This window comes from Sturnus vulgaris, chromosome 6, assembly GCF_052056855.1.
Source record: "Sturnus vulgaris isolate bStuVul1 chromosome 6, bStuVul1.hap1, whole genome shotgun sequence".
NCBI lineage: Eukaryota > Metazoa > Chordata > Aves > Passeriformes > Sturnidae > Sturnus > Sturnus vulgaris.
In genome coordinates this window covers 23140478-23165580 of record NC_142248.1, presented here as the reverse complement: position 1 = coordinate 23165580, position 25103 = coordinate 23140478, and the positions used below count along the sequence as shown (strand labels likewise).

Sequence of the window (25103 nt, the reverse complement as noted above, 5' to 3'; positions counted from 1 at the left end):
AACTTAAATGAGAACTCTTGCATGCAATAGTTTTACTAACAGCATAATTAAATTAAATGTAGACAGTAATGAGTACTAAAAGTTGGTGTCCTTTGATTCTTTAGAAACCTCAAATTTGTATGTTTGCTTCAGGTTACAGACAGACAGGCTTGGAGAGCAGCCTTAGAACATGGGCGATATGAGTTTCTGAATGATGAAAACAAAGAAAATGGTATTATTAAAACTGTGAATGAAGAATCTGAAGAAATGGAAACTGATGATCAAGATAAGTTTATTGTGAAAGACAGGTAAGAGCTGTAGTTTAAATAATGGTTCTCTCTGAGTTGTATAGCAGTGCTCTGGTTTTGTTTGGCTATGGGCTTTTTGACCTTCAAATTGTTTTTACTCTCAAATTCTTCCACATGTGATTTTTAAGACTGTAAATCTTAAGGTGCAATATTTTACTTGGGTTTATAGTCTCTAACTGATGGTGTTCTAATACCGTGTAAGACTAAGGCACCAATTTTTACCTTTTTCAATATTAAGATATTACACTGCTCAAAGTAAACATTAATTATCAAAGAATGAACACGTGGATTCATTTTGAACTCATTTTAAATGTGGAGAAAAATTAAACTGCAATTGATGTCTTGTTTTCTAGAAGAACTTCCCCCAAAAAATCCCCCCAACCAAAAAGCCTCGCACAAACCAAAAAAACCCTCCCAACAAGACACAAAACCAAAAACCACCAAACAAAACAACAAAACCAATTCACTTCAAAAACCCTTCAATTTCTGAAAAGAGTAAGAGTTTTAAAAAGTAAAAGTGTTAATAGTAACAAATCTCTGGTTGAACTGGCCAGTGTACCTCGTGAGTCACAGTAAGAACAACCAGGGCAACAGGCCATGCTCTGGATTAACTTCAAGCATAGAAGCAAAATGGAAATGTGATCTTACAGAAGAATCATTCCTAAAGTTGTGGAGCAAGCTGCAAAATTTCAGTAAAAGGAAGGAAACCTCAAATTCTACTGTATTGTAGCTGTAAAGTGTTTTATGGTGTTTTGTTTGGTTTTTAAACATTTGAGACAGATGTGGTTCTCTGATAGCAGTTCTTGTTGTAAATCAAATTTCAGAAATCACAGAAATGGTGAAGATTACCAAATTCTTAATTCTCAGAAGTTGCATACTTCTCAGAAGTAATGGTCTACCTTAATATAGTTAATGCATATAAAAATGTATGTCTTGATAGGGTGTGAATGTTGAAATACTTGAGAAAGAATGATTCATTCAAGACATCATACTAACATACTGTTTACCTGACATATTTTGTGATGCTTTCTGCTGTTAGACTTCTGTAAAAGCTGTATTTCTGAGTGGACTAATGAATCTTGTGTTGGATGTTAGGAATTTAAAGTTCTTCAAGTTTTTTTCTCATTTTATTTCAGTTCTCATTCATCACTGTGAATTAGAATTTTCCTATAAGACTATCCTTTGAATCAGAGTTCTCTAGTTGCAAAATGGATGGGATTATTCCTTATATTAATCACACAGTTTACAGACATTTGGGTCTTGAAAACCACAATATAGAAGTATTCCTCTGTTTTAACCAAGAAGCTGAAAGTTATCTGTTTCCACTTAACTTTGGGTACTTGTTCTGTTGCCAACTCTCAATTCAACTGCAGAACTTTGTAGCTTAATTTTTTTTCCATTCGATACTGACTCCATCAGAGTTTCTGAATAAAGTCTCCTCTAATAAAGTCTTGCATATTAAATTAGACTATGGGATTCTGAAATCATGTGACAGATTGCTTTTGATGTGGGGCGTTTTATCCACCTCAGAGCAAGTGACATCTCATTAAGACCTTGGAGTTTGACTAGTGAAATGTAAATAACTCTGCAGCTTTCTTTCTGTTTGCTTTCAGGCTCTCAAAATGTGTGTGACTGCAAAACATAATGAACAGCTTTTAAGTGTGAAAAAAGAACAGGGACAACCAAAAGCATAAATAGAGAGAATAAAGCAGAAACCAGACAGTCTTAATTAGTTAATTTTTTATAAACCCTAAGGAGAAGTGTTTTTTCTACTAATCTAGTAGTGTGAACAGCTCTCCTACACATTTACTTAATGTTCGTGGTTCAGAAAGATTAACTACATTTTGAAGTGATTACTTAGTCTTTTGGTCCTGTTTTATTGGAAAACTACCTCTTTGGTGGTTTGTTTGTGGGATTTCTTTGGTTGGTTTCAGGGGTTTTAAGGGAGATTTATATTGTTTGGGAGGTTTTTTAACCACCCTTACATAAAAAATTAGTATTTTATTAAGATCCTTCAAGGATGAGAACGTACAAGTTAACAATTCTTGATTTATATGTAAAAATTACTTTGTTTTTATTTTTTAAATTTTCTTTTCAAAAATCTTTTGAATTGTAAGGATCTGTGTAGTTGAACTTCTGCAGGTTGACATGTTCTAAAAGGCTACACTTCACCACTGGAAGTGTTTTCACTGAAGAATTATTGGGACTATATTCTTTACAGAATAAACTAGCTGATGTATGTCACATCAAATTTTCTGAAAATCTGAATTGTTTTGAAATTTGTCATCCACATTTCTTTCAGTTTTTATAACTGTGACCTAAAGATGATTTACCTAGATTAACTAGGCTAGCTGAGCAAACCATAAGAGCTAGGATAGCTACTCACACCTGTGTAGTATCCATTCATGTCCATAATCCATGCATGTACATGAAGTTAAAATAAGAAGGTTCTGTAGATACATGCATTTGCAAGTATCTCTGGTGTTAAGTTCAGACACTTCAAAGATAATTTAATATATTTCTCTTCTAGACTCATTGGGTTAAAAACCGAAGCTCCAAGTGCTGCATCAACAAGCACAAGTACTCCTCAGCCTGTCAGTAATGTGGTCCACTGCTTGGCATCTGCACTGCTTCAGATAGAACAGGGAATTGAGCGCAGGTTTCTCAAAGCACCTCTTGGTAAGTCTCAGAATTAAAACTCTGGTCTTGTGTAAGATTTAATAACTAACAAATCAAACTCATTCAGCCCAACACTGCAGTAAGACCCCGACCCCAAACCCACTTGCTTGTTTTGTAAGACTGGATGCTTTAGATTAGCACACCCATATATATATATATATATATATATATATATAAAATGTATTAATTAACAAGCAAATTTTACTCTTAACTACATATTTATTTAACATAGATTATTTCACTGACCTTGTTTATGTGGTGCTACTGTTATACTGATGCATTTGGAGACAAATTGTACCCTTAGGCAGAAATGATCAAGCCTTTTGGGGAATACTGTAATTCAGAATTACTGTTGAGGCCAGTATATCATGCAGTTCTAGGTTGTAAAAATGTTTTGCTTCTTCTTATACTGTTTCCATGAAAGCAATATAGGCCTAGTTTACCTGGATCACCTTATTCAGTAAAGTATAGGAAAGATTTACATTGCAAACATTAAGATTCTCAGGTTTTTGCATTTGTGCTGTAAAACTTGGAAATAAAAGGTTGTAAGAGAAATTTAAATCAAAGCAGGATTATAGCTTTACTTTGATACATATTCCTTATTTGGTTTCCTCTGATGAGACTCCAGAGGTGAGAGAGAGGATCCAAAGTGCATAAAGTCAGTTTGTTTTCCAGTGATCCCTCAGCTCTGGATTCCTTAGGATCATTTTGCAATTCAGAAGCAGACTTTTATCTTAGAGAAATGTGTAAACATGGTTCCTCCTTGCCAGGGTGGCTGTCTTGTTCAGGCTTCCTGTCTGGATGGCACCCCAGGGATGAGCTGTGCTCTGTACTTGCTGGGCTGCTTTACGTCTCACCTCTGGTTTGCCAGCGCAGTGCATTCCAGGGTCCTCCAGGGCAGCAGCTGCTACACACCCTGCTAGACTGATACTCTCCTGTGATAATCACTATGTATAAAATCATTCTGCTCTGGCAGACTCTGCTGTAGTAGTTGAAGATGAAATTGCAAGTTTTGGTGTCTTTACACAAGACGTTTATGCCCTGTGGTGCCGTTGACCTGAAGTTGTTTCTGCATCTTGGCTGCTCCTGCATGGAGCGTCCTGTCTGGGTATCAGTTGCCACTGAAGATGAGTTTGAGCTAGATTTGTGCCAGAGACTGACACGTGGGCATGGGTTCCCTTCCACAAGCTTTTGATATCAGTGTGATGACCTCTAGAAGAGGGAAGTGCCACAAATGATTGAGATGAAATGGGAGAGCACAGGAATAGTTGAAACCGCAGCTGTTTAAAAGCTTTACTTGGCTGAGTGTTTGGTCAACTCAAATATGTCTGCACCTTCCAAGCCAGGCATGATACAGCTTATTTCCTGCTATATGACTAGATTGCAACCTGTGCAACAGTTAATTGACAGTGCCTCTAGCATTTGTCCTACTTTTCATACACAAGCTGTAAATACTTTGTGCATTATATGCCTCCATTTCCATACGTGGTCTGAAAGTACTTTGCTGACTTACTTTGTCAGCCCCTTGCTGACAGTTATAAGTTTACTAAATCCCCTACGGGGAAAAACATGGTTATTAGCAGGCTATGGCCATTGATCGTGCATCCTGAGTTAGAGAAAAAGGACTAAAAGAAGAAAAATGCCCCAGAAGTAATGGAGAGAAAGTTTTTTTCAGCAGTCCTCTGTCTTCTTTTTGGTGGTTTCATCTCTGCCATAATCTTACGTTGGTTCATGTTTTTGCCTTACCTTTGGAATAATGGTGGGCTGGGCTTTTTTAATTTGGAAATCCTGCTCTCTTAGGTGTTTTGTACTGAATGACAAAGGGAGTATATAAGGAAAGCAAATTGCAGGTGTTCTGCATGTCTTAAATCTCTGATGTTTGTTTACTGTAATGTGCCTGTGCATCTCTTCTGCTGTGAAAAATGCTACTGCTCTAAGATTACAGTAATGTATAGAATAACCTACATCGCTGAGGAGCAGGAAGGATTCCAGGTGTCCTCTGCTCTGGCTTACAGCCCTAGCCATTAAACGACAGTGTCAGGTTCCCTCTTGCTTTTTGGTGCCAAATGTCTCATGTTTTCAGTTGCGTAATGGGCCACTTTTAGCAGAAGGTGAATCTGAATGAAGGCAATATTGCATATGTATAACAGACTAGAGAAGTTCTCTACTTACCTTGACAAGGAGATGTTTGTAGTGCTACTAAACCTTTTAATGAAAAGCGGACACTTGTTTTTCAGGACTGCCCTGTGCTCAAAGCTGTGATGCATTTTTTTCCCTGACCTGTCTAGAGTGTGACAAACAGTATTCTGATGATGGAATTAGCTCTAAGTTTGTAACCGCTGGGGTATAGTCTACAGCATTTCTTGTTTTGTTTGACTGTTCTTATATAGATCACTGTGTCTCTGCACTCATTCTTTTTTTTTTCTGACAGAAGGGGTGTTTTTTAATAGTTGTTCCAGTTATGTAAAGGAACTTCCCCCTAGACAAAATACATATCTGTTTCTTATGTTAAATCTGATAATCCCAACTTTTTTGGCTGATTGAGTTACCATTGAAGTAAAAATATTGGAAATCAAGCAAGTGCTAGGAGTTCTGTTTTGGTCGCAGTACAGGGGAACACGTACAGTAAAAGGAGTGCCCCTGCATTTCTGCTTTAAACCACACTGAAAATGCTGTCTTTGTCATTATTTCAGTTCTCGCTTTTGCTGAAAGTTTCTTTGCTCTCTCTATCTCACCCTTTGCTCTGCTCTGTTCCTTTTAGGGAAGGGAGCCATACCTAACAATTTTTAGTTTTCATTTACAACTGCTAGTCCTAAAGCCATCAGGCTGAAATTGCCTGCAGTCACTGGCAGGTTTGTGCTGGTGGCCTCCAGGGTGCAGAGCAGACAAAGGGACCCAGCACAGCAGTAAAAGGACCAGCTGCTCCTCTCGGCTCCGTTTTTGTTTGAGGCTCTATCAGGCTGCCAAGAGCCTTGCTGGTGATTCTGATAGGTTTAGAGTTGAGGTTCATACCAAATGTTCAAGTGGAAGAGCAAGAAAAGACTGACAGAGAAGATAGTGATGTGAAAGGAGATCTGGAAACCCCAGAAATGGCCCCTTCAGCCTCACAGAGCTGCTAGATGCCCACTAATCTTCTGTTGTCTGGTGATTAAATGTAGCATGATTTTAATTGTATGCATTTCTTAATTATGAACTGTCTTTTTGAAATCCTTTCATTAAATATTACTATGAAAATTTGGATTTTCTTCCTTCTGTTGCAGCCCAAGGTAATGTTACAGGAGACCCGTGGAAAGGAGGGGGTGCAGTTGCAGTACATGGTTTTCCTGCAAAAATTTCAGAGTTAAAATGTAAAAAAGCCTTTTTCTTTTATAAATAGTTGTTTGAAGGAAACTCTGAAGTGCTGCTTCTCAGAAAAAAATTGTTTGAGAAGGGAGAAATACAAGCAGTTTTTGTTATGAATTTTACTTCTTTTTTTTATATAAATTCACTTTTCTTTACATTTCAAAATACTTTGCAGTGCAGTAATAGGTCTCATCATTCCTTTTACAGAGATGTGAAAGTTGAGGTATAAAATGATGAAGTGATTTGGTTGCCCTGGCGTTCAGTGAGGCATCCACAAAAAAAGTCTGCCTTCTGCACTAGTTCAGGACTTCAGTCATTTAAGCATTCTTCAGATTTCCATGCAAAAGGTTGGATTCTAATTCATGGGAGCACCTTTGAGACTGATGGAGGGAACCATTTGCCTGCTTTTTAACTTGTGCCATGCACTTCTTGCACAACAAAAAAAAAACCCAAACCAACTTTTTTTGCTCCTTTTTGCTTGTTTTTATTCCACTCCTTTCTTTTTAGATTTAATCTTTGTTTCCTATACTCCCAAAACTGTTTCCTTTCCTATTTATAATTGTCCTCATAATAGCATCAGACATCTTCTAGAAGTATCCTGGGATATGATCAGTTTATACACATGCTTTGTTCTTATGCTTTCATTACTTTCCTGCAGAGTTTCATGAGCAGAGGCAGCAAAGGTGGAAATGGGCTTTTTTATGATAAAGAATTTTTGTTTGCTCTTCAGAGAAGACAGTCAAAGAAGGTGCCTTGTAATCGGAGCAGATGAGGTTGACCATGACTCTTCTTTCCTGGGAGGTTAATTTTAATAGTCGAGAACACTCCTGTACAAAAATATCCAAAATCCGTTGTTTCAGGTGGACAGATGAATAATTCTCTTGGTCCTTGAGAGCTGTGCCCATAACCTGGCTACATTCTTTGAGCTGTAAGGAGGTTTGTGGTAGCACAGACCAGACAAATTTTTTGCTGAGAGAGAAACCTGTGGTTAGCATCTGCTCTGTGGCCATTTGCACCAGAGATGGACAGAAAGGTAAGGCAGGGTAGGATTCAGAGGTTTTAGTTCAAGCATTCTGTCTGTAGTGGGAGTCAAAGTAAACACTGGGATGTGCAATTCCACCATGCACAGAGCTCCCTTACCCTTCACTGTCTACCTTCACTGTTCAAGTCACGTTTTTAGACTACGCAAGTATGGAATATAAAAATCAATTAAAAAATAATCTGCCAAGCTTCAAAAAGGTATTTGAAATAACTGTATGAATTTAATGTTAGGTAATGCAGAAGATGATGAAAGGCACCACTGGGGGTATAAAAGGAGGAGGAAGAGAGTGAAAGACAAGACTAGTCAGAGAGATGGTAAATTTTAAATGTTACTTGTATTGCTAAGAATTAGAAAGCATTGAATATTTTATCAGGGTTTTTTTTTTGTTTTTTACTTAATTAATTTTGTAGCCAGTTCCTTACTTTGAAGGTATTGAAGCCAAAGATTTAAACATTAAACAAATACAGCTCAAATATTTAAAACTAAGAAAAAGATTTCTGCAACCAGAAATAAAGAACTGTATTTTTTTTATCACATAGGGACCAAAATCTGCCTGTTCACATAATCCTGGGGGGCTTTCCCACTTTCTTTTAATGTCCCCATTTTTTCTGAAACTTTAGAGCATTGTACAACTGCATATCCTTTCTAGAAACACTAAAATGGAAAACCCTTCCCTGAACTCAATTAGCTATTGATAGATGAGTGCATAGATGTGTCAAATGACTTCATTTGCATTGTAGGAAGGCTTGGAGCACTTAGCTGACAGAAGGGTATCCCACTGTGCAGTGTAGAGCTGCTCAGACACAAAGGAAGAGGCCATTTCTCCCTCCCAGTTAACAAAATGAGAAAGATGATAGATGGAAGAAAAAAGTGTTATTCTTATTTTACAAATTGGGATCTAAAACAGTGGGTGTTGTTTGGCTTGTTTGTTTAGCAGCAGGATATGCTGAAGCAGGTTGTGGTCAGTAATTTTCATCTCTACTCGCTCTGCAAATTCGCAGTTGCAATATATTTGTCATGTTCTGTGATAAACTATATTGGTGAGCCAATCCAGGCTGAAAATAACCTCCAAATAAAAGTAATAATGTTCAAGTTGTCATCATTAGCCAAAGAAACGTTTGCCAGACTATATATATATAAGATAATGAGTCTTTAAGAGTAAGAATTACAGTACAAATCTGATTTAAGTGATTTTAATTTTCTTACTGAATTTTAAACAAATACATGGAGATATACTGCAGTGTTGTGAAAAGGACCTTGTCCTCTTCTTCAGAAGACTGAACTTAACACAGGAAGCCTAAGGACTAAGTCATAGGAAATGTTAGGAAATACAGGTTTGCAGTTTAAGAGTGGCTGTATTTTATTTATGAAGCTGTGTTGCCTGTTTGTCCTCTGCCTTCTCCCATCCCTTCTCATGTGCTGCTTGCTGCTAATGCAAATGTATGCAAGATTAGACAAATCCTGGCAGCCAGTTGATGAGAAGGCGGAAGGGCCTTGCCAGGAGAGCAATTAGTCTCATTTTTGTTCTTTCATTTTATTTGTAATTAGATATTTTCTCTTCCTATTCCTGAGAATAAATCATTTGGCAGACAGGTGCATCACAGGCCATTCGTGTGCCCACTGTCAGCAGTGCAGCAGGCAGGGTGGCATTATATACTGGAGTGCATCATTAATCAACTGAGATCACACAGTAGTAGCTGGACTGTCACTTTTAGAAGGGAAGTCGTCAGACATTTCCATAATCAAAAGCACTGTTGTATTGTCTCTTCCTGTCCTCAAACCCTCTTACTTTAAAATGCAAGAAATAACTTTTGGCTTCAACAAAGCAGTCTGCTTTCTGCTCAGCAGAAGCAGTGCAGGGTGTCATTTATACCTTTTATTTTCTCTCAGGTTCTCAAACAGCCTCTTTGCTTCTCTAGTTCCCAGCTGCCCATTCCCATTCAGTACTGTCCCCCTCGCTATTCAGTGTGTGTGTTTATGTGGCTGCTTCTATGGCCTAGATTGCAAACCAAAACTATTTGAAAATACCATCTAATTTGGCAGCCCTGTCCCCTCCCTAATTTATTTTTAACTTACTTAGGAACTCGGGTGTTACTTGGTTTGACACTTGATGTAGATCACAGGTCCCTCTGTGTGCTACATGGCTTAAAAGGTATTAAGGAAACAGGTATGTTTCATCCAGGTCAGTCACACAGATACTTGTGAAGGCAGAGTGCAGGGCAGGAGTGAAGGCAGTGAGGCAGGGGCAGAGGGCTGAAAGGCTCTCTGGTAGACTGTACTGGAGCAAATGCGGGTGAAAAGTGCTCTTCAAGCTGTTCTTTGCCAGTGAAGTTTCAGGTACTCTCTTTAAACATTTTAGGATTTCCAAATGTAAATACAAAGGAAGGTGAATTGGTCATGATCATTTTTTCATAATCTTAATTAATGTTTTATACTCTATAAATTGAATTAAATTAGGTTTTCAGGTTGATATCTGAGTTTCCTGTCTCATTAATGATCTCTGTGTGTGCAAGTTCTAAGTTGAATAGGTATTGAAGAGTAAAATCTTAAAGCCTCCAACATCTTGGAAACTATGGAGAAAATATTCCAGTATCGAAGAGATAAGACAAAGGTTGAATTATTATCCCAGTTTGCTCCTTGCTGTCTGTTTGACAGTCAGAGTATTGCCTCATGTTCTTGAATAACCTGGATCTTTGAAAAAGAAGTTTGATAATTCTGTGGAGGTTGGTCATTTTTCTTATTTTTTTAAATCCCTTTCATCAATGGAAGATGCCAGTGATGGTGGACGGTCCTATAAAACAGTTCTGGATCGCTGGAGAGAGTCACTTCTTTCTTCTACCAGCTTGTCCCAAGTCTTCCTCCATCTGTCTACACTGGATCGAAGTGTCATCTGGTCCAAGTCCATCCTCAACGCTCGCTGCAAAGTGTGTCGGAAGAAAGGCGATGCAGAAAGCATGGTGCTGTGTGATGGCTGCGACCGAGGGTATCATACTTACTGCATCAGGCCCAAGCTGAAGGTATCTCAGGAGAAAGAAGTGCTTCCTTTTCACACACAGCTTGAATAGCTCTTATAACGTAATTGCACATTGCACATGCTTCTTTCTCTTTGTTTCCCCTTCTGTTTCTAGGTCATTCCTGAAGGAGATTGGTTTTGCCCAGAGTGCCGACCAAAACAGCGCTCCAGACGCCTCTCCTCCAGACAGAGACCTTCTGTGGAAAGTGATGAAGAGACTGCTGAGCAGCTAGAAGGGGAAGAAGAGGCAAACTATGATGAGATGGGACAAAGTGAGGAAGAGCATTATGAAGAAGAGCAAGATGAGGAGGATGAGTCTCAAGAGGAGGAAGAGATAAGGTAAAGAGACTTGTTCAGATATCACCTTGATCATTATGTGGAGTAATTGTTCACATAAGCATGTATCTTGAAACTCTAGTTTGAAAAATATGTTTATTTTTAGAAAAATGGCAACTTCTTACAAATTTGGCTCTTACTAAAAGATTTAATACTGACAAAAGCTAGGGCCACTGGACTTGGGCTCACTTTTCAAGGTGAAAATTCTAACTTTTGATGTATGGGTGAGAGAAGGCCACTAGAGCTGCAGTTCTGTACAGCTTCTGTTTGAATGTAAAGTGGAGAGAATTTCAAACAGTAAAGGTTTTCTGGAGAAAACCTGGAGTTACTTTTTTCCAGTTTTGAATTTTGGAGGACTAGATACATATATCTAGAAGTATTAGAACATTAGGGAAAACAATCCATCAGAGGCCATGTGACATTGGGAAAGCCTGAGGACTAATGCAGTAGCTGTTTAAAAAAGGCCAACAAACAAACCGAACCACCCTTATCCCCTGAAAAGACTCTCCCAAAACCCTAATAACACCAAAACAAACAAAACCCAAACAAACAACCCAAGAAAACGTCTTTGAAAAACAACCAACCAAAAAATGCTACACAATCAACTAAATAATACAAAGTGATAACTTCAGTAAAAAATTGATTTCGTACACATGCCAGCAATATAAAAATTGAAGGAAACTTTCCTGATCTCTCAGTATTTTTCTTCTCTTTTTGGTACAGTCTTTTGAATTGACTAAACCAAGGTTATTTGCAGCTCTGATGGTTGAGATTCAATAGTTTGAGAGAATGTGCATGTCCTTGGGAAATAAATTTATCTCTGGGATCTTGTCTCTCCTTGTAAAGGAAGGGGAGTCTTGAGTATTATAAACCCTGACCAGACCATAATTCTTAAATGTAGCATTTTACAACTGCATTTTATTTATGTGGCTGATACTAATGTTCAGAAATCCTGGTAGTTAACACTTGCTGTGAGAAATAAGTGATTTAAAGAAATTGACAGCTGGTGTTCCAGTTAATATATTCCTATTGCATAAGGTGCAAAGGTGATCAGAATTCTGAGCATTTCTTTAAGGTATGTACTCCACATAATATTTACTGAAGAGACCCCACAGCAGTATTTGAAATAACAGTAATTATGGGTGGCTGACTGCATCAGGTTGCAAGCCAGCTGCTTTACTAGTTCAGCCTTCAATGGCTGGGTTTTTTTAATGCTGAATTAGAAAACTGAGGGAAAAGAGACAAATGGAATTTTGGAATAAATAAGTGTAACTGTTCACTTTGTAGCCCGTCAAAGCATGGAAGATCTCAGGTCAAGTTTCCATTAAAAATGAGAGCAGCCAAACTCAACAATCCATTCTCAAGTCAGAACAGCCAGCGTCAGGCAAGATACGCTTCTCGGAGCCAGCAAATTGAATCTTCATCAAAAATTACCAGAAGGGGTTTAAGAAACATTAAATCAGCCTCTTCAGCAGTGACAAAGCCTACCTTAAGACTTAATAGCCGGACCACTCGTCAGAGCCAAAGTTCATTACAAGCAGATGTTTTTGTGGAGTTACTGGGTCCTCGAAGAAGACGAAGAGGAAGAAAGAGTGCTGATAACACCCTGGAAAACAGCCCTTCCAACTCTCCGGGATTTAGAATTGTTGATACCACAGACCCCAGTGAACGGCTTAGGAAATTTCCAGTTTCTGCTTCAAAGATTTCTCTTCCTGTTGCTGAACCCAAGAGAAGAGGCAGAAAACGACAATCTGCAGGTTAGAGAAATGTGTTGATCACAGCAAGATCCACTTTCTGTTCCTTGCTGAAATATTTGTGTGGTAGAGCATGGAGACTAGCAGTAGTGGTTAAAGGCAGTTTTGCCACTTCCAGTGAGACAGTTTCTATCTTTTGCGGTGACAGAAGTGAACATTAAAATTTTCAGCCATCTGAGATTTATTGTATCTATATTTGAAATTTCATATTTGCACATAATATGCTCTATAATAAGTGGAGAGAAAATTTGAAAGTTGAAAATTTGCCTTAACTCATGCAAATGCAAATGTTTACTTGCAGCTTTTATGATTTTATTTTATTAAATAATTAAACAGTGAAGAACACCAAGGCAAAATAATGAAATTGGGAATATACACACTCAAAAAGAAATTGCTACCAGAAGAAAAATGTTGTCTGTCTGGTATAGGGCTAACAGTGTCCTTGCTTGTTAAGGTAATACTTCGATGGTAAGGAAATACTTGGAAAGATACAATAACCTTTTAAAAACCAAAAGGACCCTGTGTGAGACAGAAGGGTGTAAGAGCTTGCACTCCAGTGTGGCAGCCTTGTATTCTGCACCGTTTCTGTCTGCTGCTATTCAAAATTTCTGAGCTTTTTCTTTAACCACCCTGCTGCCTACTCTTGAAAGCAGATAAAACCACCCTGAATAGAGGTTTTGTGAAAGTAAAAGTTAGGAGCGGGCAGCTTATTCTGGTGTTTTTCTCTAATAGGGCTTTTCTTCAAGTGTATAACAAATTGTTTTAAGATTGAAATAACTGAAAAAAAATCATGTCCGAAATTAATGCAGTGGAGGAAGCAAACAGCTAAGTCCTGGGTCCTTAGCGTTTTGTATGACAAGAGAGACATCTTAGTTGTAAATGACAAGACTGGAGTATAGTTAACATTTCAGGCCGAACTACTTGCCTTGTGCTTTTCAACAACAGTTTTAGTACCCCAAAATAATGGTGTTTCAACTTCCTTTATTATTATTTTTTTAATTTTACTTGTCAGGCTTTTGAGTTTTATCTGATGGGGTATTGGGTTGGTTTTTTTTCCAGAATCATCTCCTCCAATACTGAACAGGAGAAGTTCAGGACGTCAAGGTGGAGTCCATGAACTCTCAGCTTTTGAACAGCTCATAGTGGAACTGGTGCGACATGATGACAGCTGGCCTTTCATGAAACTGGTTTCCAAAATCCAGGTACCTGAAAGAACTGTAGAGGGAACAGTAATGGCTGAGAGTCCTGCTTGCTGTTGGTAAACCTTGGGAATTTACAGCATGGCCCAAACGGGGATAGAGCCAAACAGTGGGATTCAGGAAAATTCTTGCATTTCAGCTCAGATATTTGGTGCCAGAAATAACTTCTACAATTGATGTAGTATTGGCAGAATTTTAAATATGCTTTTTTCATTGGGCATCTTAAAATGTGAAATGCTTTGGTTTGAAAGAACCGAGCACAGGACTGCTAAAGGTAAGCTACCCAAAGTAAGTACTGCTGCAGATGTTTTTACTACAATAAAACTTCCCAAAGCTGCTTGCTGCAGGCTGCACTGGCATGTCCATTGTAAGGCAGTGCTGGAACTATCTGATCCTGCCAAAGTGCTTGTCCTTTCTAAGCCTTCTGGGGCAACTCTGTACAGACATTCTTGGGGATCTAGAGTTTGGTGTTTAAGATCTCTGCTAAAATTAGCTGTTTAATGAAGACCTGAAAATCTGAATTCAGAGTCACAAATAGTTGGAAGGATTAAGCTATCTGGACAAAGAGAATGATGTACAAACGTGAATGAAGAAAGTAAGTGTAGAGGAGCAGGAGAGGAATTTTGAATGAAATGGAAATTAGTGACTGCCAACTAAAGTATTGGAATTATGTTGGGAAGGGCAGTAATCTGGTAAATGCAAGGAAATAAGGAGAATTCAACTTAATTTTGATGCTGAAATTAAGGTGCTAGAATTCAATGCTTTCTGGTTTGCCTGAATCAATCACTAAGGGATAGTCTCTATATAGTTGGAAGGAAAAATCTATACCTGACCCAAATTTTCTTCATCATGATATTTTGGTTTAAACTTTTAACTTTTAAACTTTTGAGATAATGTAAAGAATACATCAGTGCACAGCAAGCCAGAAAGAGAAAATTACTTTTTTTTTGTAATTACATAAACAGCACTCCTAAAGGGAAAGAAATGAAAAATAGGTTGATTTTATTCTGTTTCTCTACTAATTCTTCCTGTTTGCAGGTTGCACTTGATCTAGAGTAAAATTACAGGCCATAACAAAAAACTTTTGTTTTAAAACATACACATGGTGCATGTGGATATTCTTCCTTGGAGGGGGGAAAGTCATGTTTGGATCTGATACTTTTCTTCTTTCACTTCCCCCACCTCACTTTGTGAGACAGTCTCCCTAGACTTGGTGCTTATTGGAATTCAAAATTGGATCCAAATGATCAGTACACTTAAAGGTTAGGCAGGTCTTTTCCTCCCCTGACTCTTTGATCCCATAGACATTGTTCCGGAGAAGTGGTTTCTCTCTGGTACTTGTGTGCAGTCTCCTGCTTGCTGCTCTTCAACACAAGTAAATGGAATCTCAAAATTCTGAATGAACAGTGGTGGAGTCAAAATGGTTATTACTCATGATTAAAGAGCTTTTAACATTGCCATATATTACAGGAAAAATTAAAAATCTAAAATATTGGAAATAATTTTTGTACTTGACAGATGGGAATAGCTGGATTGGCCTAATGCTTATCTGCTCAAATTTTCTTACAGTTGTTCACAGGGCATTTAGGAGTAGATTTATTCATTAAATTGCTGGATAATGTTTGTCGTAATCTGCTGCTTCAATGATACCAAAAAAATAAAAGCAGTGCCTGAAAACTAGTATTCAGTTCAGGGAATGAAGGTAGTAGTGTAGGACTCCTCTGTTTATTTAAAAGCCAAACATAAATGCTTTTTGCTGATATATTATTTGCGTTAATGTTTTACGTAGGCAGAATTTAAGCTTCCATTTATTTGTCCGTGAATCTTTTTGTTTGGATTTCTTTTTTCTTTTAGGTACCAGACTACTATGATATCATCAAAAAACCTATTGCCTTAAATATAATCCGTGAAAAAGTGAATAAATGTGAATATAAGTTAGCGTGTAAGTATTATTTATTGAAAAGGGGTATATTGTACCATGTTCTCTCAGTTTAAATACTTGTCCTAAAATAGAACTGTGTCAGTTGATTTGAAAGCTGAAATTGTGTTTGCTTTGGGGTTTGTTGGTGTGTTTTGGGTTTTTAAAAAGAGCAGTTACTAATATTTTTTAAAATAAAATCTGTTGAAGGTAGTTCCTTTACAACTAACATATATGATGGATAAATAAAAAATGGGCAGCTATGAAACTTTTGGTAATTTCGCAAGCCTTTAATATCAATGAGTGACACTGATGGAATAATTAGAAAGGGTACTGTTGTTCCTGTCTGATTTGTATTTCCTGTGTTGATAATCACAGAAAATTAAGAATATTTACATAGAATGGCACCAATACAATGATAGAAACTTGATACACGTAAAGGCATTTTTGTGTTGCAGCTCTGTATAGGATCACTGTACTAATTTATTGATGTCATACTGGCTTATCAGACTGCTGTCTGATGATGTGAAACATGCTAAATTTATTTATTTTATTCACCAGCTGAATTCATTGAAGATATTGAGTTGATGTTTTCAAACTGCTTTGAATACAACCCTCGTAACACAAGTGAAGCAAAAGCTGGAACTAGACTTCAAGCTTTCTTCCACATTCAGGCTCAAAAGCTTGGACTTCCGATCACATCCGGTAACGTGGACCACACCGCTCCCGCGGCGAAGAAGTCCCGAATCTAACCTCTGCCTTCCAAAGGATTTTTTGAGGGAATTTATTACATTCATTAAAATGGATTGCTAAATTACGCAGTCGTCATGTCTGTTTAAAGCAATAACAACTGTTTAACCACCTTGAAGTGTGGCCTGCACTATATTCTCAATATAATATTAAGCACTCAGGAGAATGTAGGAAAGATTACCTTTGCTACAGTTTTATTCAGTGTCTGATAATTTTGATAGATGTACTGGATACAGTACTGGTTTACAGAGGTTTTGTACATTTTTAATACATTCATGTGTCCAGATATCTTCCAGAAGTACTTTGTTTTTTCCTGCACAAAATAACCTTGTTTCATTCTCTAGATTTTGTAGGAGCTGTGGTATTGAGGGCTTTATCAACTCAGAGAAAATCTTCTGCTGTAGCACAGTTGAAGAAACTGTGTGTGTTGTTAAAACTTGTTTGAGCATATCTTCTCAACACTAATGAGTACAACTGCATATCTTTTCAAGTACTGTACCAGTGCTGGCTGGAGGTATTCGGTCTGAGTTTATTAAGTAGATATTTATTTAGCATTCAAAGTAATTTGTGAATTTGTTTTGTATTTATAAAATTTGTACTTGGGGCAGAAAAAATGTCCCATAACTTTTTAAATTTTGGGGCATGGGGGTTTGTTTGTTTGTTTATTCCCCTCTGACTTGATGATCAATCAATAAATACCTTCTCGTGTCCCTGGCAGTTCTTCTAGCAATGAGTAAATTTGCAGGACTGTACTCTTAAATTTCTACATTCAACTTTGGAAGTGTACAAATAAAATGACACATTTTTTCAAAGTATGTTGAGCTTGGACTTCCTCTTGAGTTGCACTGCTATACCACCTTCCCATTAGCTAATGAAGACAGTTTGCTGGAGGCAGCACAGCAGAATCTGGCTCCAATATGAGTAACCCAGCCACCATTCTGGGCAGCTGCAGCCACTGTGATACCTGGTCTCTGAGGGATTGCAAGTGTCCATCAGCATGTGTGGAGTAATGTAAGTAGTGTAAGTTGTATGGATCTTTAATTTGTATCTCTAACAGTGTAAAACCTCACAGATTTGTTCAGTTGACCAGCAGCTTTTTTAAACTATCCTTACTATGCTTGATGGCTTTACTTTCAATATTTATTAATTTAAATTTATTAAGTGCAGTTTGAGTTAATAGGTTTAAATGAGTCCTGTCCTCTTGGAGATATACCACACTTTGAAAAAAATGTATGGAGCAGAAGTTTGGGGATAGCAGAGAGCAGCAGGAAAAACTGAAACATGAGGCTTGCTGCTGCAGCATCTTTATACCTGTGTTTATGCAGCTTGTATTAAAGGGTTAAGCTGCTCCTAACAGTTACTTGCTATGTAGTTGTGGGCTTTCTTTGGCTGCTGTAGTGCTTACTTGCCTTAGAGGTGGTGAGAGTGGGCATTCCCTTGAGTTTAGGGAATGGATGGCAGCGGATAGGAGATCGATCAGTTCAAAGTGTTGCAGTTGTGAGTTGGGGGTTTTTTAATATAATTTTTAAAAATTACAAGAATAGGAAGTGGGGGAGGGATGTTGTTCAGAAGTCTGCTAAAACTTCCAAGTTTCTGTGGAAGCTTTCCTATTCAGAGCTGACATCTCAGTCCAGATTAAAGAGACATTTTTTGTTCCCACAAAAGAAATGCTCCCAGTAAAGAATACTAAATTCTGCAAGGAATATGACCAGCAGAAGACTTGGTTGCAGGGTATAAGTTGTACTTGATACCCCTGCATCTGTCCAGTCCCAAGAGGCTGTGAAAGTCCTGACTAGTAGGTTGCACAAGCAGTTGTGCTCGTTCTTACTGACACAAATAATCCTCATTGACTTGAATGTGAATACATTTTAAAGAGGGGCACAGGGAGCTGAATAAGTCTGTCTGTGGCAGATGCAGTTTAAATAATTTCTGTCCCAAACCTACTCCCAGCTGTTCATTCCTATCACTCTTTTTCCAAGGTTATTTCCTTCAATAGCATCCCCTCAACAATGCAGCTATAATTTCAAGTTTGGATAGAGCAAGTGGGAACAGTCCGACCCAAATCTCTGCTTATGACAATGGTGCTTATATATGCTCGTGCTGAGCGAAGTTTGTCTTTTAAGTTTGCAAGCCTGAGGCCTCACTTACATACACTGAAGGTGAAATACAGGAAGTAGTATTCTGCTTTGAACAGCTGTGCTTAAAATACTCCTGTCTGCTGTATGTGCAGTTCAGATCTGACTGTCCTTGGCTTTAGTGGTGCTTGTGGGGCATGAACCAAGTTCCATAGAGCAGACTGTCTGTCTACTTTCTTTGAAGCTTTTTCAAACTTCAATGATGCTTTTTCTGAACTCTATATCAAGATATCTTTTTTATGGTCTTTGGAAAAAGGGGAGTTACTTCCATCTCCCTCCTTGTCTTAGAGGCTGAAATATTCATGTTCCTTATCCATCTTTCCCCTGTAACAAATATGTGTGTTACTATGATCAGCCATCCCACCTGATCAGGGTAAGGTCTATATGGTATCTGTCAGGGGCTCCAAACAAAAGTTTATCACAAAGGTGTCAAAATGGATAGGGTGAACAGCTTCGTCTTGGATTCAAACTAATGAGGCTATAACAGACTCTTAGGGAAAACAGGCAGTAGGTTTCCTTGAGCTTCAAGTGTAGCATCTGTCCTCTAAGCATTTTAACAAGATGCAGCAGTGAAAGTCTTGCCTTTCTTGGTAACTCCCATAGATCTTAGCCCTGGCATGTGTCCAGATACTGCAATACCAGCTGGTTTTCCTGCTGTGCAAATTCTGCCCCTTTCATTCATGTCAGAGCTGAGTAACTACCCTAGGCAATTTCTTCTGATGGTTTTTTTTTTTTTTGTACATAACTCTTTGGGACCAGTCTCTTTGTGTTCCCAACCCAAAGGATTTCCTTGTCCAGGAAACACCAGCATTTCCTCAAAGACAACTTGCTAACCTCCTGGCCACCACAGGCTACCAAAGATGCAGAAGACCAATCCTACAGTGACTGCTGGTACTAGAAGCAGCCCTCCTACCCCAGCAGATGAGGTCATAAGGAGAAGGCCACTTCAAATGCTGGCTGTAGCATTCTGTGGTGGTTGCAGTCAGGCTGATACTGGCTGTTCATGTTTAGGTGTCAACAGCAGTCGCAGCTAGGACTTGCTGCATCAAGTCACTTCACCTGTATTAGGAGGCAGGTGATCACCTTAACTGGCATATCTAGTGTCAGATTCACCTGCTGGAAGTCTGATTTCTGGAAGCCTGTAACAATGTTGGAAAGCTGATGTTGCTTTGGTATGGCAGCCCACATGACAGATGTGAGCTAGCACTCTTCTTTGTGAGGGTTTGAGCTGGGATCAGTGCCCCAGCACCCACTGCTGCATGGCTTTTTTGTGGAGGGGTGAGGTTTTAAGCACTTAGGAGAGAGGACTTAAATGTTAACAATAAAGAAAGATGATCTTAGCATAATCTTAAAATATGGATGTTAGAAACCAGTATGTAGCAGCTAAAACCAGCCTGGATGTACATATATGGTTGTAGGGAAGCAGACCCTGAACAGCCCCACTGCAGTCACCAGCTGCCCCACAACCAGCTGTCCCTGCATCTGTCACAGTCCAGAAATGGAGAGCCTTCCATGGACATGTGCAGAGAGCAGGTCTCTGGGGGCAGCAACACCATGTTTCTGCTGCACTGATAATCTAGTACTTTAGGATTTAGGAGATTACACTTGTGGTTTATGAATCATTGATGTAACCACTGAATTAACCCTTACTCTGGAGTGGTCTTGTCTCTTCCAAGTTTTATCTGTTTGTATTCAATAAATAATATCTAACATTGGTCACGTTACCTATTGCTGATCACTGTTATGACTGTTCACAGCAATTCTAGATGACACTTCTTGAGGCTAGCAAGGACTATTTCTATCCTGCAAGAGCCTTCTTTCTCTAAAGAAATTGTCAGATGATTGCAGGAAGTTTTTTGTACAGCGTTTGGCTGTAACTCCGAGAGATCTTTCCCTTGCACTGCTAACCTGCCTTAATATTCACAATAGCGACATAGTCTAGTTCTGCAGAGGTGCTCCTGATGCTTTACCCATCTTGCTGCAAGGGGATATTCTGAGATTTCTCAGCCTGCTACCAAATGATGTATTCTTCCTTCTGCCCTTCATCAGCTATCCACTTCCCTTAATTTGATGCTTCCTTAGACAATGCTATTAAAACCTTGCCTTTGAAGTGCTCAGTTGTGTATATGTCTAGTATCAGGCCTGTGTAAAAACTTCTCAGAGAATCTCCAATTACCACCAATAAAAAAGCTTCCATTTCAGGCCACTCGGGTTTGAAGATGTTATCTGGATTAAGACTGATGCAAAAGGTAAAACGGCTTATGCTGCAAATCAGAAGAATTATAAAGACAGGTAAGTAAACTGATTTCCTTGTTTCCCAATAGGGATGCTGACATAGCACCATCCCTAAAATACGTTTGTATATTTGTGGATGTATGTGTATATACTTGGGCAAAGTTTGGGATTTTTAACTGCTCTAAGTCACTGACTATTAAAACAATTGTTACCATTCATGAATCCTAGAACTTAGAAAATGGCTTGGGTTAGAAGGGACCTCAAAAAATCATCTTGTTCCAACCTGGCTGCTATGGGCAGGGACCAGGATGCTCAGAGACACTCATTCAACCTGGTCTTGAACACTGCCAGGAAACACTGCCACAACTTTTCTGGACAACCTGTTCCACTGCCTCACCAACCTCACAGTGAAGAATTTCTTCCTCTTATGTAATCTAAGTTCTCTGTAATGAGAAGCCATTCTCCCTTGCCCTGTCACTCCATGCCCTTGTAAAAAGGCCCTCTCCAGCTTTCTTGTAGGCTCCCTTCAGGTAATGGAAGGCATTTTGAAGTGCATTAAAATGCACATCAATACAAGCTACACCTGAAACGTTCTTGGGGCAGAAAGCCACAAACTACATGTATTTTCCAAGAAGTGCACTGAGACAAACTTTAGGTTTGTTTCTTTACTGTAATATATCAGTTTCCTGGGATTGTAGTGCTTCTTTCCTGGGAAACTGCTGAAATTAATTTTACGTATGTTTTTTTAGGTGCAACTCAATTTTTTTTAGGCATGAAAGAAGGGGAAAAAATAGTTTCCTAGGTCTCCAAAGCCAGGGCTGTATCAGCTGCTGCCCAGCGAGTGGCTCTGGGTGTGCAGCAGCAGCCAGCCAGGCTGGAGGTGCTCAGCCCACACGATGTCCCGCAGCCTTTGCCAGAGGGGGGAGAAGGCAGCAAGCTCCAGCATTCCGCCTGCGCCTCCCTGCTTGCTCACAACGTTTATCCAGCTGTTCAGGTCACTCGCTTTTGATGAGAGAAATGTTTGATTGGGCCAAGTTTCCAACGAGGATGTTACATGACAGCATACTCTCCAAAATGCTGGCCAATGGCCATGGAAGATCAGCTTTCACTTGTGTCTTCTCTGCTGTTGTTCATCTTTTTCCGTAGATTGATTTCAAAGAACCACAAAAGAAAGGGTCTTTATTTGACTAACATAGAGCTGCTGTACCAGCACTGTGTCACAGCATTGTGGTCTAGAGTTATTCTGGTGCTTGTGCTGCCTGGTTTAACCATGCCACGTGGAGAGACTGAAAATTGCATGCTTGTTCCATAATTTCCCTGTAACAAGGTTAGAAGGAATCCTCTACAAGGATTACCTTGCTCTGCTAGGATAACACACAGTCCAGCTTCAGCTTTGTCAATTTGCTAGTCTTGTCTTACCTTTACACTGATAGTTCCTAGGTTAATAGTCCTGTAAGAATGTGTATTATAATCAACATGCTTTCCAATTTTTCTCCTTCAAGCACCCTACAGATGACATTAGTTTGGAGGGGAAAGGACTTTGAAGAGACAGGCAGCTGTGAATTCTGTGTTCAAAATGGCAGAAATGGGAGCCAGGATGCTAACATGTTTGGGGTTTGGATGGCTGTTCTTCATTTGACTCTGGGCAGAGTGGGGCTTCATAGTTGCTTTTCATGAGCATTCCTGTGCAGATCCCACCATCAGTCACATGCTGTGCTCTGCAGTCCTGGCACAGCTCATGAGTGCTGCTGTCACCAGAGGACACTTCTGCACTGACCGACAGGCCCCACGATCCAGCAATGGTTATAAATATTCTTGGGCCTCAGTCATCCTAAAGCCCATCCTCAACCACCAGAAAGTGATCTCAACTCATGTATTTAGCATGTTAGGCTTAGCTAATGTTTTATTTTTAGATTGCTGTCTGAAAAATAAAAACTTAGTGGTTTTAAAAGGCACTATCAACTTTTTAAGCACCTTATCTTGCAAGGGGGTTTTGAAATGCTTGAATGGATTTAGACTGTGCATCTTTTGTTTCCATAGCTGTTGCTTTTAAGAGGTTTCTTAGAACCAACCCTTGAGTTCAACCTTCTTCAAAGAGAATTTCCTTTCATTCAGATGCAATGCTGCAAACAGTCTGAGATCTGTCTGGAGCAATTTTAAGAGCATTAAACCTCCAGAACCAAAAGTGTCTGTCCTCCTTTTTGTATGACCTTTACAACTTCCAATCTAAACAGGCCATATGAATTAAGCTCTGCCATCTTGGCACTTTTGTCATGGTTTCCTCTATCTCCGGGAGAGTATTTGATCCTTTACTAGTGCTTCTTTTTTGTATTTAAAAGATGTCTCCTTAAATTAGACCTGCAATGTTATAGAAGTGCTGATCATGATTAGAAACAGTCCATTTTCCAAGGACCCTATTCCAACGTGATAACATAACCCCAGCAGGAAAAGCAGCACAGAGCAATGAAGGTTAGTAGCCGAATCAGGCCAAGCCTGGAAGACTTGGTATTAATGCCTGAAATCTCTGTACAATCTGTGTATAGTGCTGCTTTGCACTTGCTGCTGTGCACTTGTCCAGGCACAGAAAAACAAGGATTCCTTGTCTCCCACCAGGAACCCTGGCTGTCTCGGGGGGGCTTTTCTGTAAAAAAGAACAAAGTTGAATCATTGTATACATTATGTGTCAGTCAGTCCCAGCAACTGTAAGGTCTGCAGGCACCTCTCCTAAGGGAAAAGAGCTTTTGGAAACCACTGCCACCTTTTCCTGGAGGTACACCAGTTTAAACTGTGCCATCTGCTGAGATGGCTGGCTGTATCCTAACTTTTGGCAGTTGTTCTGCAAACCAGGCTGAGGCTGTTGAAGAAATGACCCTTTCCAGCTGTCATGCTTGTCTGCTGAGAGGAGTCGCTGCTCTGTGGATCAACAAGTTTTCAGAAACATAAACAAGATGAACTCACTGCTAAGAGAATTGTTGATGTGCACTTCAGTAGCACTACTGTTGTCCTTACTCTTTCTTTGTGTAAGAGCTATTATAATATATAAATCTAGATATTTAGATACTAAGTATAATTAATTATTCTGATAGATATTTAGATACTACATATAATTAATTTAATATTGTGAGCAAAGAACCAACTGTTGTCTCACAACACAGAGTAAGAAAAGAAACCACACTTTTATTTCTGTTCTGATTTTAAAAAGAAACTAAATCTTCTGCTTCTGTGCTGTGGTAAGTGTACTAAAATCCTAGCATAAGAGGCAGCAGAATTTGACTTTCTAAGCTTGAGGAGAGAAACTTGGAGACTCCCAGCATATGGACTATCACTCATTTTGTAAGACATAGGGAAAGTGTAAAAATTGCTGAGTGCTGTTGATGCATGTTCACAGAAAAAGGACACTGCAGCAGTTAGAGACACATTTTGTAGGGCATATATGAATTACAAAGGCTAACAAGACAAACAGCAGTTATTTCTTCTAGTGCTACAAATGTGTAAATCTTTGTAAAAGTTGAAAATGTGCTAATTATGTAAAGACAATTTTTATCTTCTGTTTTTATTAAGGCTGAGCGAGGTTTCCCTGTATTTTAGACTCTAGGTGAATTTTTTGTTCTGTTCCGCCATTATTTTTCATGTTTCTCTCACAGGAAGAATTTTTATTTCCTTTTTTTGCTGTGTTTAAATACCATCCCTAACACTATGCCATTACAAGACATAACATTTTAATTAAATCTTTCTTTCGCTGTCCATTGACAGGCCCGTGGCTGCCCGGCGTTGTGATTCAGTGACACGTGTGAATTACCAGCACGGCGGGAGAGGGGGAATTCCACCCTGCCCCGAAGAACATGTGGCTGCTGCTCCTCGAGCTTCCCTGCTGGGCTAATGGTGCTGCCGCTCCCTGCTGCCTCCTTCTGCCTGCTCTTCTGGCTTACGGCCATCAGGTCAACTCGTCCAGGGAACGCCGATGGTTGGTGAGGGTGGAGGGGGAAAAAAAAATAGGAGCTTTTCCTCAGCCGCATCCCTGCACGGGCTGAAAAGGGCCGTCCCCACTTGGCAGGGGAAAAGGCTGCTCGACCCAAGTGAAGCATCACAGCACTGAGGCCGGCATCGCCGCCCGGGCACCGCGCACACCGCCTCTCCCAGCGCATCCCCCGCTGCAGCCGGAGGGGCGGAGGGGCAGCAAGGCTCCCGGAGCCCGGCTGCTGGCCGGGCAAGGCGGCGGCAAAGGCAGGCAGCGCTCCCAGCCCTGGGGCAGCAGCTGGCAGCCGGGAGCAGCCGGGCCGTGACTCACCCGAGGAATGTCCTGGCACGGGCGGCCGCGGCTCCCGGTGAAGGTGACGCAACGGGCTCGGCTCGCCCGTCCCCGCCGAGGGCAGAGCCCACCGGGCGGGACCGGCTCCGCGGGACCCGCAGCCC

The 25103-nt window shown here is 39.7% G+C and overlaps 1 protein-coding gene across 3 annotated transcripts in view; it reads left to right on the top strand.

Moving 5' to 3' along the window:
- BAZ1A (bromodomain adjacent to zinc finger domain 1A) overlaps positions 1 to 17135 on the top strand; it is a 64950-nt gene extending 47815 nt beyond the window's left edge. For 2 of the 3 annotated variants that reach the window (XM_088167282.1, XM_088167283.1), the window contains 8 exons: positions 133 to 287; positions 2818 to 2966; positions 10120 to 10367; positions 10479 to 10702; positions 11987 to 12456; positions 13513 to 13659; positions 15511 to 15594; positions 16132 to 17135. In XM_088167282.1, coding sequence (XP_088023408.1) covers positions 133 to 287; positions 2818 to 2966; positions 10120 to 10367; positions 10479 to 10702; positions 11987 to 12456; positions 13513 to 13659; positions 15511 to 15594; positions 16132 to 16322 — 1668 coding nt within the window. In that variant the 3' untranslated portion in view covers positions 16323 to 17135. Of the gene's footprint in view, positions 1 to 132; positions 288 to 2817; positions 2967 to 7580; positions 7665 to 10119; positions 10368 to 10478; positions 10703 to 11986; positions 12457 to 13512; positions 13660 to 15506; positions 15595 to 16131 lie in introns of all 3 variants that reach the window. The other variant, XM_088167284.1, reaches the window with a different exon arrangement.
- The last annotated feature ends 7968 nt before the right edge of the window (positions 17136 to 25103 follow it).